Below are 15054 nucleotides of genomic sequence, written 5' to 3'. Positions count from 1 at the left end.
AAATGATATCATTTAAACAAATGATATTTCACTTGGTATATTCTACAAACTGTAAACATACAAAGTATGATTGAAATATTGTTATATATATATATATATATATATTCTTCTTTACTTTCAATCATAAATTCTTAGAATGTTATTATTACTCAAAATTTACATATAATTTGGTAACATTTTTACATTACTTTTTATCAAATTATATATACATCACTGCCTACTGAGTTTTAAACTTTTAAAAGCAATGGTTTTAAATGTTGAAGACTTAGTAAACAATTGATCATCTTTGCCTAAAATGTTACCTGTTGCTGGCTTCACATATCTTTCTTTTGGTTTTTCGCTTATGATCTGATCCAAAACATCATCCTTTAGTGCTGGGAGCCACCTAGATTATAAAGGGGTAGGTCACTTGTGAGATAAAGAACAATACATTTTACTTTTATATACAATTGAAGGTATAATAATTAAATGTTCCCATTCTGATAAAAAAAAAAATTCCCAAGAAAGCAAACTGTTTTCAAAGTTTTATAAAACACAAAAAAAATGACTGCTTTTAAGACTTCCCATTCTGATAAAAACAAAATTATCAAAATACCTAAGAAAGCAAACTGTTTTCAAAGGTTATAAAACCAAAAACAAATTACTGTTTTTCAGACTTCCCTCCTTCTAATTAACCTATGCAACATTAAGTTTCTTCCTCTAGTTCAGCAGTTACCTGTACATTCTACAATAAATACAATTGTACATAAACTAAATTTATATTGCAAGATACATATATTTTTGATTAATCATTACAGAGTATTAGCAAAACACTAAAGCCAATGTCCTTAGCTAGTTTTTGACAATGCAACAAAGCCTAATTTTACTTTCAAATAAGCTTGTAAGCAAACCATTCATCACAGATATTTTTCCATAAAGATATCAAATTTAAGTTTTAAGTTACGAGCTTATAAGATAAATTTGTTATAGTTTTTAAATAGTAAAATGTATGTTTTATTTGGCAATGTGATATTACACTTCCTTTAATAAAGAAAAAAACCTTGAAATTTAAAAATAAATTGCATTTAATTTCTTAAATATTTCAAAACTGACAAAAATTAAAGTGACACCAGTATATAACTGAATAAAATCACTAGCCTTTACATGTGCTTATAAATTAAACCATATACTTTTACAAACATACTCAACAGCTTACTACATGTTCTAATACCAAAAGAAATAAGCAACTTATGTATGAACATTTACTTACTTGCGGGTTAATGTTTCAGTATCATAGAAATAAAATGTAAGACATTATACATGTAGTTGATTTTTAGGTTTTTTACGTTTGTAAGTTCAGTCATGTATACTTGTGTTGTCAAAAACTGTAATTATCTTTAAGACAAATGTACAAAAAAAACTATAATTATTTTAAATTGATTAAAGGTAACTATAATTTTGGTTAACCAACAAAGTGCTAATTTTCCATAAAAAAAAATAAGTATATATAGTATATTACTTGTTAATTTTGAACTCAATATACACAGATAAGTACTAAAAACAGAAAACATATATGACTTAGTGACTTATTAAACAGTGTTAGAGCTGCAATAAATTTTTTGATGAATGTAGTAATGTTCTGATAAAATACAATATTAGAAAAAGGTATCACTCTTTTATTTAGAACACTTGGCTGATATAAGAACAAATCCCAGTTTTATGTTCAGAAAGTTACCTGATAAATTTTTTTACAAAGCAACTGACAAAGGCTAGATCATAGACTCTGTACCATTTGGGAAGAAGGCTTTCTTTTATGACATTTTCATCTAACAAAAATGTTAGAAACTGAAAAATATAAAATCAAAATGTACCATCTAGATTACGAGATAACTGCTTCAAGTGATATTTCACAGGCAGTCAACAATAATTTGATATTAACCTAAGCATCAAACTATTACTTGTGTGCACAACTGTAAGAAATATTTAGAGTTATGATATTTCATTCATCCATTTAAATTCTTTAAGCCTTAATTGTATGTGATTTTAATGATTTAACATTAGTAATTAATAATATTAATCTACAATCTGCACTACTATAAAAGTCTTTAGAAAGATAATGATGATGAATACTAAGAATGATTGAAAAATATGCTCACAGTTTTATACCTTTTTAACTGATCTTGAATTTTTCTGCAATATGAATTTTTTCAGTTGTTGAATCCCAATGTTTTCAAGCCGAAAGAGAACGAGATAACAAATAACTAAAATTAAATAAAGTAACACTTGTTTACAGAAGTAATCTCACACACTAAAGTATACTTTATTCTTATAATTATTATTGCAAAAAAGTTTTGAATGGCAAAAAAAATTATGATGAATAGTATTCAAGTATTAAACAAAATACAGGGGCATTAAAAAATACACTATGAGAAAACATGATATTTCTGGATGTAATAAAATTTTCTTTTTTAGGATTATAATGAATTTAAAACAGGTACTTACCTCTGAAATAATGATATCCTTTCCTTGTAGAGTTGCTCTCATGCAGTCACCAACCATGTGACTAGAATTTACCAATACTTTTTCACTCTCCCACCTTTCAAATGACTTATTGCACATCTGTCAGAAGCTTTTATTTAATCTTTTTTTTTTCTTGCCATAACATAGATTTGTAATTTGCAGTCGTGATGGAAAAACAAATGATCAGGTTGTGGGGAGGTGAGTAGAAATGTATTTTAGAAGTAAGTAGTAATTTGAAATTCATTTTAATCCTAAAGCTGTATAATTCAAACCTGATAGATTTACCTCTGAAATACTAAAGCTAGAATATACACAACAAAAAGGAGGCAAGAATCAAAAAGATATAGATTAGACAAAATATATAGGTATAAGGCAGGAAGGGAATGTAATGATGTGGGCAGTGTAGAATCAAAAACCAAAAATATTGAAAGAAATTTATTCAAGTAGAATGAGTGGAAGAGAACATTATATAAAGACTGTATCTAAGGACAGCCAGAAGGAAAACATTCTTCTCAGTAGAGTACTTCTTCACCTTGGACATTCTTCAGTTCATTCAAAAAAAGGTCAGTCATGGTATTAACATGTTTAGTTTTGGAGCCAACAATGGAAGTACAGTGATCATGTAAACATGTAGGAGGAGTACGATGTCCTGCTCCTGTAGTGGAAGGTTCATCAGCCCAGGGAAAATTGCAGGTAGACACACTCTTTGGGTGTTAGCTTTTCGTCATCCAAATCTGAAAATGCCAGTGAGTCACAAAAATGGCCAAACCGTTGGGCACTCAGTGAGAACCATAGAAAGATCAAAGCCGTCCCATGGATGGGACTTTACAATTTGAGGACAGTGCAATAAGAAAAACAAAGTTAAACAGAAAAAAGAAATGTTCCACAACCTGGTTGGAACTACGAGATATCTATCGAGAATGGGTGTACCTGTCTGTATCAGATATTTCTAATGTCATGAAAGGATATGTATCAGAGATTGTAAAAATACTTGCTGAGACATCATCAACAACCAGATGGCATAACATGAGAGAAACCTCTACAAGTAAATGGTGTTAGTATTTTGGAGGTAAGTACCTTATTTTAAAGTGTAAGTATACTGTATACATGGTATACTCTAACAATGTATTGTCTACATATAAATTCATTGTAGATAAAGTATCCTAGCCAAATCATAAAATATTTCTTCACTATAAATAAATGACAGGACAACAGCTTCTCCAAACAAAACTGTACAGATTTTTATAAGTTAAGTTCAACAGTTTACATTTTTTGTGACAATAATTTAATCATTATGTGTGTATTATCAAGACTGCTACATATCAAGCTTCACTGTGAAATCAAAAAAAGGTTTGATAGCAGCAAAAGTTAGCATTTTCCTTACCTGAAAATGTATTTCACATAGATACTTACCCCTCTGCATCATTAAGAGCTATTACATCATGTGAAACTGCCATGTAAGTTCCTGTGCATAGCACAAGTCTTGAACAAACTCTCAATCCTACATGTATTGTACAAGCCTATGACATAATTTTCATAATCCCACAGCCCTCTGCCAATAGAAGAGTGACACAACCTCCATGCACAGTAATCCCTGTGAGTATTAGCACATGATAATAAGCTCATTCTTGATGAGGCAAACAGAATGCACCAGAAGTAGGGAGGAAGGGTGGAAAGTGGTGCAAGAGACTAAGTATGTATCTGAAATATATTTCCAGGTATGGGAAGTGTTAACTTCAGAAACATTACTCATATCTCTCTCTCTCTCTGGGCCACTAAGAGCAGGAATCCCACATTGAAGATGGTGGAGAAATCAGTAATTAGCCATTACAAAGACAAATTCTTTTCATAAATAGTGAAAGAAACGAAAAGCCTGTGGGGTATTTCTTCCAGAGACCGAGGATCACTTAGCTAAGCAGTACCTGGTGGAAGATTGCATCCTTCTCTAGCAGGAAATACTCTTCATTAGTATTTGTTCTGTTATTTGCATTGAGATAGTACAGCAAAGGATATCATGTAAATCCAGTGTTGGTGATAATGAGTCACCAAGGTGGGCAGAACCTTAGAATTTGTAATGCGGCTGTGGCTGTAATGTTTCATCCAGGTCAGGTACTTACAGAACACAGAGACTATAATAACAGGCAGAGGGAGGAAGAGCCCTCGCCTGCATACCAAGACAAATCCAAGCCTCTTCTGGCTAGATATATCCATCAGGAATTGCTTGGGAGAGTTTCTAATGGAGCATGCTATACTACACTTTCAGGTAACACACCAGCCATATACCTCAAATTTGGGGTAGGTCCAACCAGTTTCTTATTAGGGAGGGAAGCATCATTTCCAGAGTAAACTCCCCATATTGACATCCCTAGTGGCTTGGATCTGGGGAAGTAAAAGTTCTCCTATTCTGCACTAGAAGGACAGGAGGTGGAATATGCATAGGGAAAACACTAGAGAGTGTGCATGGACCACTGTCATAAGGCAAAATCATCTGGAACTGGGTACTCATTGAGAGACAGTGAAATGGGTTTGTTTGTTTTTTGTAAAAGGTACAGAAACAGCCATGTCAATTCTGTAGATGTATCACTGAAGCAGTCTTGCAGAAAATCCAATCTCAATAGTTGGCACTTGGCAGGGATGGATGGATTTAACACTTTCTGTAGTCCCCCACTGAATGGAGATTTCAGGTTAGTATTCCTTGGGAGGCAATGCTGGCCACTTGTTGGAATACAGTGATACCAAACAAAATGATTGTAGTGTTTTATTTCCTTATTTGTTTTTTTTTTTTTGTTTGTTGAATCTGCATGAAAGGAATGGCACACACAAAGTGGTGTGATGAAGTATGCAAGATGGAAATCAAACTAAATTAGAGAAGGAATTGGAAAAGAAAATCAACAGGCAAAAACCACCAGACTAGAGCCTGAGGAAGGTGAAAACCAGAGGCATATGAGACTATCCAGGGGTGAAAGAAATGGGAAATGAATGTGTTAGAAGTCCACATACCAGTCTGCAAGATCACCATTAAAGGCCAGTATTAAAAGGAGGCTAAAGAGACTGTGATATAACTATTCTGACAGGAGGTGGCTTTAAAAAATAGGTTGGTTAGACTCACTAAAAAAGGAATATGTCAGACAGATGAGCTGGCAAATCTAACTGGTTAAAGTAGAAGGAGATAGGTCCCTAGAGGAGGAGGTAAGCTATGGGAAAAAACTGGTAGTGGTGGTTTCCATGAAAAAGGGCTGGCTGAGCATAATAGCAATGAACAGCCATAACTGTAAATAAAAGACAATTGGGAATGAAAAGATCATATTATGATGAAATAGAAGGGAAAGAGATGGGGGAAAAAATCAACTGATCACCCACCTGGACAGTTCAGCTCTTTGGAAGAAAGGATTGGTAAGGGAACAAATCAACAAATCTTTATGATACAGAGGATGGGAGGAGGTGTGATTGTCCCAACAAAGATGACCACAAGCAAATAGAAGCAGAAAACAGCCAATGGAAACAGTTCTAAGCATGAGGTAATGGGAACAGAAAACACTGCTTGATATCCTAAAAGTGTTGAAACAAACTGGGGGCTATGACAAAAAAAAAGAAGGTAAAGCATTAGAGTAAAAATGCAAGGTGGGTGGAGGGTGTGGTGAAATATCCCCAGGTCATGTTGGAAAATGTGCCACCACAAATGATAGGGAGAGAAATATAAATGGAAAGGCATAAGGAAAGAAAACGAATGGCAAGAAATGTGCTACAATCCTCCAGAGCTCATTGAAGGGGATACATGTGTAGAAAGAAACTCAAGACCCCAAAAGCAAGAAAAACTCACACACAAGAAGAGAAAGATACTGAAAAGCCTTCAATACTATGATTTCCATGGATATGAAGATGCAAAAGAGATGGTTGAGCCTGACTCATATACAAGAAGTAAAAAAACTCCCAAGAAGATGCAAAGAATCAAAGAGAACAGATGGACAGATAAGAGGGTGAAGAAGTAGTGAGTAGAATTGATAAGACAAAAAAAGGAGGGGGGTAGCCCCACAGGACTCCTGAGGTCATGTACCCAGCTGATATATTCATGGTTGAGTAAGATGATAAACCAGGAAAGTGAAAGAAGATTTTCTGGCAAGCAGCCCAAGCCCAAGAAGCCAAAGACTGATGCAGTAAGAAAAGGGTCAAGACTTTGGCCAAGGAGAGAAGAGGAAGGGAAGCAAACACCTGGAAGAAAATCATCTAGACATAGGATATTACAAGAACAGAGAAACCAAAGCAAAATAGATGAATTACAAGAAGTATGGAAGTCAAAAGGGGCAAACAAATAGGAATGGGTTGCCACATCAAAACAACTGGGATCTCAATGAAGAACTACAATGAGGAGATGAAGGGTGGAAGTATAGCAAAAGAGTAGAGCAAAGATAAGATGAAGACAAGCCAATTGCAGGAAAGAGAGAAACAAAGAAAGAGTAAGAGGAGAGCCCAAAGCAGATAGAAGGAACACAAGAGACTGTGGTACAAAAAATATAGAAAGTTCAAGATCACAAGCCATAGCAAAGAAGTCACAAATACAAGAAGACAAGGAAGATGTGGAAATGGGACAGAAGAAGGCCCACAAAGTAAAACTAACCAAGAGTTAATATGATATACAGGCAAAAAAGATTAAGAGTCACATACCTGAGTCATGAGCATAGTAAACAGAAAAGTAGGTACCTATTTTTCATCAGAGAGATAAGAGACAGAAGCAAGGGCTCGAGGTGGAAGAGCTGGCCAAAATCATCCACAGGTGAGGCAGGCTCCACAGAAGGTAATGAAACAGAATGATGAGGGACTTGAGCTGGAGAACTGGTGGACAGAAGAGAACCAGCCACCTGATGCATGATAGCAGTAACATCACGTTGAAAAAACATCAGCAGTGAACATGTTGTCATTCCATAGTTCACCACAGCCCTATAACAGCATCTGCTCTAATAAGTGAGCTAAAGGGATAACTACTGAACATCACCTCCATGAGCAGATAAGGTACTTCTGTTGACCACTGAAACAATTGGAAAAAATGCCTGATAAGGAACAACTGTTTTTTATTTTTGCAATCACTGTGTGAAGTAACACAAAAGAGTGATATGGTGGCTAGAGAAAATGAAGTTGCAATCAGGTAGATGAAATGAAAGTGTTACAAGGACAAAAGTAATGTAACAATAACTGAAGAAAAGTAGCAGATCAAAGAGATTATAAACTAAAAAAATACAGGAAAATAATATGTCTAGACACAAGCAGTGATAAGGAAAGAATGAGCCTATGATCATGTGCTAGTACTCTTGAGAATCACTATACATGGAGGTTGTGTCACTCTCCAATTGGTGGAGAGATAGAACATTATGTCAGTTACATCAAAGGTACATCTAGGGGAGAGAGTATGTTCAAGGCTTGTGGCATTAACAGGAAATTCCACGGCAGTTGAACACAAGGTACAGAGTAAGTAACATTTCACAAATATGCTGAGTTAAATGACAGATGTCATCAACCAAAGAGAAAACATTATAATGTTAGCTCAATTACCTAGGATAGTCAGTTAACTGAGCTGCTACAGATAAACTACTTAATACTCTAAGAAACCAACACACAGGCAACTAACAACAAACTTTAAGACTTGGGAACTAATACAAAAGGCGATCAAGTCAAATAAACATTAATATGTGTGGAAAATACTCGAGGAATCTTGCCTACAAATAAAGACTTGTAGATGGTTCATTAGTAGGGATTACATTTTGTTTCATTGAAAAGTAGAACAACAGTTAATCATTTTAAGAACATCTTAGAAACCAGATGTCTTATAAATGACAATGCATGTTCCAGTAGAGAAGAGCTTTGGTAGATTAGTTTACCATGTATGAAGAAGCCTTCACTAATATACCCTAGTCTGTTTAATTACATATATATATATATATATAATGAAATAAATAGCTTTAAAACTATTATATACATTAATTACATTATTGTTAATAGGTGATTAAAATCAGTGCTATAAAACAATAATGAACTTAATATAAAATAAGCATTCAGAAGGTCTTTGCAAAATCTGTTTTAAATCCCAGTTGTCACCATCAACATCCATTATGCCTTTACGAATGGAACTTAAAATGGATTTTGCAAAGAACTTCTTAATGTTTATTTTTTAAATATGTATAAATACGCAAAACATGTATACCCCTACATGCACATAGTAACTGCTATATTCCACTGAGAAATAGTAACACATAACACACACAAATGAATTCAAAGTAGGAAGGAGAAGGAAAAGGTGGCATAAAATAAATATGAGAATGAACATAAACAAATATGATGAAAGCATAATACTTGATCATAGCAAGTAGTCATTTGTTAAAGAAACAGGTGCAAGGCTGAGGAAATTATTTTTCACTGATGCATTGTGGAAAACGTCTCAAGGTACCACTTACAGTTACATGAACATTATGTATGTTGTTAGCACCTGGTGCTTGGGAATTGAAAACATTGAAAAAGTTCTCATATTGCTTGATCCTTTCAGTAATCTAGCATCCATGGCATTAAGTTCTAATGGGAGATAAGCAAATATTTGGAAAGAACATTCTTCCTCAGGATATTTACAAAATAATTCAGAAGTGCATTGCTTTCCTATGAATGTAATTCACTATTGTAAATAGTTTTAGTGTGAAAAGTAAAAAAACATAAACATGTATACTAAACTGTCTCCTGCTTCTCCTTTTTACAATTCCTAAATTATGCATGTCTTACAACGTGTCTCCAATAAAACTTATTCATTACATCTAGTCATCAGAAAGAAAGATAACTATGAAATATTCTTCAATCTTCCTGTTACAAAGATATCACACAGAACATATAGTCAATACAATTTATGTATATCTTTCCTGTTTTAAGAAATATAGCTTTGATGAGTAAATAAAATAATCCAATAGTTAATTTTTAATTAACTGTAAGGTGCTAGACTAAACTGGATCCATGTTACTAAAAACAAGTCACCTACTGTAAATATTGTGGATGTGTAATATCTACATGTACAGTTTTAAAGGTTTGAAAGTGACTACCTGATTAAATTTTCTAGGGTTCCCTGTAGTCAACTGTAGCTAACAAAACAGGCATTGATCTTCTACTGATAAGCCATATGGAGCTCTGTATATATTATGAACTCCTGAATATTTTCTTAAACAATTATAAATGCCTTTTTAAACATAAAAACTCATTTCTTACCTTTGAAAAGTTCTTCATTTATAGCTTTAACATTTCTCCCTACAGTTGCATAAAACTCCTTTGTCACAGTACTGAATATTTTCTCATAATGTAGAAATTCTACAAACAGTTGCTTAAGAACATTCAGACCTTTTTCATCAAGTGTCTGTAAATATAACAATACCTTTAAATTGTTACAAGTATCATACTGTAATTATTGCTAACTAGCCATCCTTACCCGGTATTGCCCAGGTATTACCTAAACAGAGGGCCGATGTTTAGCTGTTTTTAAACAGAAAGGATCAAAATTTCGCTTTTCATGTAACAATACCCATCAAATGGTCATATTTCTGAGATAAATGGTTCAAGGCATAAAAATTAAAGAAAATAAATGAAAACCAAAGATTTATTGTATAGTTCATACCTCTAACCCAACAGTCATTGCAATGCCTCTGGATAAATTACATTTTTAGTTTCTTGTGGAGTCTCACTGTCAATTTTGTTGCATACGTTTTGCTGTTTGTGATCAGCAATCAGAATTGTTTTTGTTTTGTTTTGACATTTTACTTTGAGGTACAGAAATGTTTATCATACCTAATTCCACTCTCCCCTCCCAAAATAAAGTGAATAAAAATCAATTTATTTTTACAGAATTTTGCAGATTTAACTTGTATATTTTATAAAACGTTAGTCTTGTTTGTCTGTATACATGACAGCATTTGATGGATTTCTATTCTGACACCACAAAGCGGCACACATCTCTATAAAATACACATAAACTTTTCTAATGTTATTCCCACTTAAATCAAACTAAAAGTATGGTCCGTATTCTGTGGAAAAAATTAGATTTCAAAGTTTTCATTGACACTAAGAATTTGATGTCACAGATGTTAAACCTGAGTATGCTTATTCCATATCTTTATAGGCCTACTATTATAGGGTTGAAAGATGCAAACAAATAGACACAAATTTAGCTTGAAGAAAGTTTTGCATTATTCGTATCTCCTTCAATTATTCTTTTTTACAATAAGGTCAAATTTGTTTTTTTGCTGCACAGGTAATAACGATTTTTTTATCAATTTGAAAACCATAAATTTTATTTGTTCAAATACACACAATCACTGAAAGAACTCTTAAATGATAAAAATGCAAAAATATCATTTTTACTGCAATTTTCTTATCAATATATAAGTTGAATTCTTTTCTATGTAAGGTTTTATTTGAAATAACAACTTTATAATAAAATTCCTTAACCTCACACATATTTTAAAGTAGTTTTTTAGATACAAATGAACAAACATTTAAATATAATCATTTCTACCAAGAATATGAATTCTAACACTTTTATGCATGTTTTTTTTATGTTACATAACTGTTATTGTTTTACATTATTGGTGGAAATGATGATATGAATTGCAACACTTTTATGCATAGTTTCTTTTAAAAAATATAGAACAATAATAGTTTGGTAACAACAGGTTTTTAAAAATGATGTACAAAATAAAACCTAAACTCTTGTTCAGCCCTCGAGTTAACCACCATTCTCTCAGCTAACCCAACTAATCAACTTACTTTGTAATTTAAAATCAAAGCCAATATTTAAAAACTTACACAAACACAATATCTACGTGGTTTCAATGCAAAATTTTACAATATGTTATTTAATGAATGAAATATTCCTTTATTTTTTCTCTACATAATACATATAAATGTATTTTCCTTATGATTATCATATTGAAGCATTCAATTTATATTCTATATTCATCTAAATTGTATGTATTTAATAACTTTAATACCATATGTCAGTTATTGTCATAATTGTAAGTATTTAATAACTTTAATACCAGATATTAGTTATTGTTACGACTATCGCCTAGATAACTATTTTAAACAGAGTTTTATCACCTAGTACATTGTTGCCCAATGAAGGTTCTGGTAAGAGGGCCGAAAGCTCGCAAATAACAAATATTTTAACATAGAAAAAATTCTGTGTATAATAAAAATAATATCCAAATGCAAATCCCTTAGAATTCCCTTAGTATCTGTGGAAAGTTTCAGGTCTCTAGGTTCTTTCCTCATGGAGCTATGGCACTGATTTATTGATACACAAATACACAAGCTGTTTTATTAGTATAGATTGATTAAGTAAATAAAACTGCAATGCAGAAAAAAAAATTTACTATAGTCTCTTTTTACAACTTTCTTTTAAAGGATAGTTTATAAAACAATATAAACATGTAGTATGTTCAATTTGATATCATATACTTGGATGATATCAATAAGTCTGATGTTAGTTAAACTATCACATGTTAATTAAATGGATAGCTGAATATTAAAAATTTTTGTAAATAATGCTTCACTGAAGGTTTCAAAACTGGTTATGTTCTTTTACAGGGATGGTTTTTCAACTTTTTCAACTTAAATAAATCAAACTTTTTATGTACCTAAGCAAAATACGTTGCAAAAAATTACTGGCATGATTTGGTGGTATTTGCAAACTATCTTTGTCATATAAGTAAACTTCATACTTTAAATTAGTGTTATTTATTGGATCACTGTGCAAAAAAAAATAAAATAATTAGTCTCACAACTGTTCTTAGTGCCACCTGCAACATCTTTCATCAAAAGTTGCAAATTACTACATATATATATATATATATTGTTACATGTAACAAAGATTATGTGATGCATTCACTGGGTTAGTTTGTCATCCACAAGAGATTTAGACATTTCTCTAAACAATTCTTGACAGATGTATGAGATAGAAGTCCTTAAAGTTAAGATGTTGTTTGTGAAAACTGCTGGTATTAAAGATTAATTACACTTTATAATAATTTCCAAGCCTTGGAACTAAACAAAAGTTATTGCAATGATGAAACACCCACATATAACACTCACAGTCTTAGTAAGAGACAGAAAAAAAAATATATATATATAATAAAAACAATACATAAATAAAAAAAACAAACAAATAATTAACAAACACTGTACCTCATTCGCTGTCTTTGCTACAATGTACTCCTCTACATTTATGTCATAAGAAGGATTGTAATCAGAGATAAAATCAACAAGATTATCAAAAAGCTTCACTGGACAACTACTCATTATGAAATGTTAAGTTCTTCACCTATCAGGAAAGATTTTTTAATGCTGAAATATAAACCAAAAACTTCGTAAGAAACTGTAATACAACAAAGGAATGGAGAATAGAAAAAACAACATAAAAACACATTCTTAATCCTGTGTTCTCAATTATTACTTTCATGAAGTTATAAAGAGTACTAAAAGACATAGTAGATATAACTGAAGTAACAGATTTTTAGCATTTAGTTTGTGCAGATGAGTAACTAAAGGAGGGAAGGAAAACAAAAGAGACAGATAGGGATGGAACCAAAAAATGCATGGAGGTTATAGTTATAGGTTATGGAGAGCGAAGTAGTGTGAAATTGTGAACTGAATAAAATATTCATATACGTAAGCTGTGTGAATAAAGAAAGAATTGTGTTTCTAATTTTCCAGATGAGGGCAAGTGCCCCTTGTCCCCCCCCCCATGTCTGTGAGGAAAATAGAGAGAAAAAATTAGATTATTTTATCCAGAAAGAGGATATAACTGACAACTGACAGAGCAAGTGATACAGTAAAAGGTACTAGCAGTGATGTTCTTTGTAGTGCACATAGGGTCTATTGATGTAGGAAATGGAAGGTCAAAGGACCTAATTGATAAGTACAAAGGATTGATAAAGGCACTTTTAGAAAAGAGACAATGCCAAGACTTAACTGTGTGGATATAATTATTAGTAGGTCACTAAGGCTGAATGCTAGGTTTAGGTCAATATGAGAGGATTAAAAGATTGGCTGTTTAGATTTATGGGGTGTATTAACTGGGAAAAACAGAGCTTTTTAGAATGGATGGTTTATATTTAAATAGGGTAGGAGCTGGCTTGTTTGCAAAAACCATTAAATCAACAGTAAAAGTAGTTTTACACTGTGACTAGACAGTGGTAAGGGCCAGAATAATGAAGAGCAAATAGGATGTAGAGAATAGTATTGTGCAGGGAGAAAGTTAATGTTTTCCTTACCTGAAAATGTATTTCAGATAGATAGTCACCTTTCCATACCATAAATAGCTGTAACATTTTGCACATTGTTGTCTAAATTCCTGTGCATGCCACAAGCCTTAACAAAGCTCCCACCCCTACATGTGCCAACATGTATTGCAACAGCTAATCATCAGGAACACTAGTGCATGAATACTGCTTCATTCTTGATGAAGCAAACTAAATGCACTAGAAGTGGGGGGGGGATGGAAATGTTAGAGAGAGGTGAGTAGTATCCTTTTGAAATACATAGTCAGGTAAGGAAAATGTTAACTTCAAACATTTTACTCACTTCTCTGTACCACAACGAGCTAGAATCTAACATTGAAGATGGTAAAGGAATCAGAGCAGAGAAGTTCCAATGATGAGATCCTTTCTGAAAACAGCACCAAAATGTGAAAGTATGTGTAGTATGACATCCATGAAGCCTAGTGGGCAGCATTCCATGGAAGACTGCACCCATCTCAAGAAGGGAATACGCATCACCCAATTGAGATAGTAGACTAAGAATCTTTTGTAGGGTGCTAATGTGTCATTAAGGAGGCTAAGATGATAAGTCAACCCTTCATATTTGTAGAAATATGCAAAATATTCACCATAAAAACCAGGTGCAGGAAGTAAGGTGAACTTAGACTCATCCAGCTGGACCTAACCATTAGGAATGGCTTGGTTCAAAAGACAATACGTGTCCTGTACTACACTTTCAGCTAACACTCCAGCCATACTTTCCAAATGAGGAGTGTGACCACTTGATCTCATACCAATGGGATTTCACTGCACAATATACAACTCTCCATATCTACTTCCCCAGCAGCTTGGGACTGGGGAAGCAAGGGTTTTTCCATACCCTACTAGAGGAAATGTGGAGGGAGAACTGAGAGACAGTGCAATAGATTATCTTGACCCAAAATAGCAGGCACAAACCAGATGTGAGGGCAAATACACACCTAGTGCTGTCCTTTTTTTATGTGCAGAACAGTCTGGAAGATATGCATAGACACTTCCAAAGCATGTCTTGCAGGAAACCCCATCTAAACAGTGGGAACTGAGCAGAGGCAGATGGGCTTAACACTTTTCCTACTCCCCCACTTGGTGTGAGTTTTGGGTAAGTATTCCCTGGGAGCCAATGCTGGACACTCAGTGGTTTCCTCATTTACAAAATATAATTATATATATATATATATATATATATATGTGAATAAGGTGGTTGTGAGACCTCAAATGAAAGAAGAAAAATAAAAATACC

General features: G+C 33.1%; 1 protein-coding gene across 4 annotated transcripts in view; it reads right to left on the bottom strand.

Moving 5' to 3' along the window:
- LOC106467540 (cilia- and flagella-associated protein 99-like) overlaps window positions 1-15054 on the bottom strand; it is a 72723-nt gene that overhangs the window by 52948 nt on the left and 4721 nt on the right. For 3 of the 4 annotated variants that reach the window (XM_022395736.1, XM_022395738.1, XM_022395737.1), the window contains exons 2-6: window positions 12703-12861; window positions 9733-9877; window positions 2146-2240; window positions 1715-1824; window positions 303-385 (exon numbers count right to left, since the gene is read on the bottom strand). In XM_022395736.1, the coding sequence (XP_022251444.1) occupies window positions 303-385; window positions 1715-1824; window positions 2146-2240; window positions 9733-9877; window positions 12703-12816 (547 nt within the window). In that variant the 5' untranslated portion in view covers window positions 12817-12861. The remainder of the gene's footprint in view (window positions 1-302; window positions 386-1714; window positions 1825-2145; window positions 2241-9732; window positions 9878-12702; window positions 12862-15054) is intronic. The other variant, XM_022395739.1, reaches the window with a different exon arrangement.

Source organism: Limulus polyphemus, unplaced genomic scaffold, assembly GCF_000517525.1.
Source record: "Limulus polyphemus unplaced genomic scaffold, Limulus_polyphemus-2.1.2 Scaffold2653, whole genome shotgun sequence".
In the NCBI taxonomy this organism is placed as follows: domain Eukaryota; kingdom Metazoa; phylum Arthropoda; class Merostomata; order Xiphosura; family Limulidae; genus Limulus; species Limulus polyphemus.
This window is presented reverse-complemented; position numbering and strand designations above follow the sequence as displayed.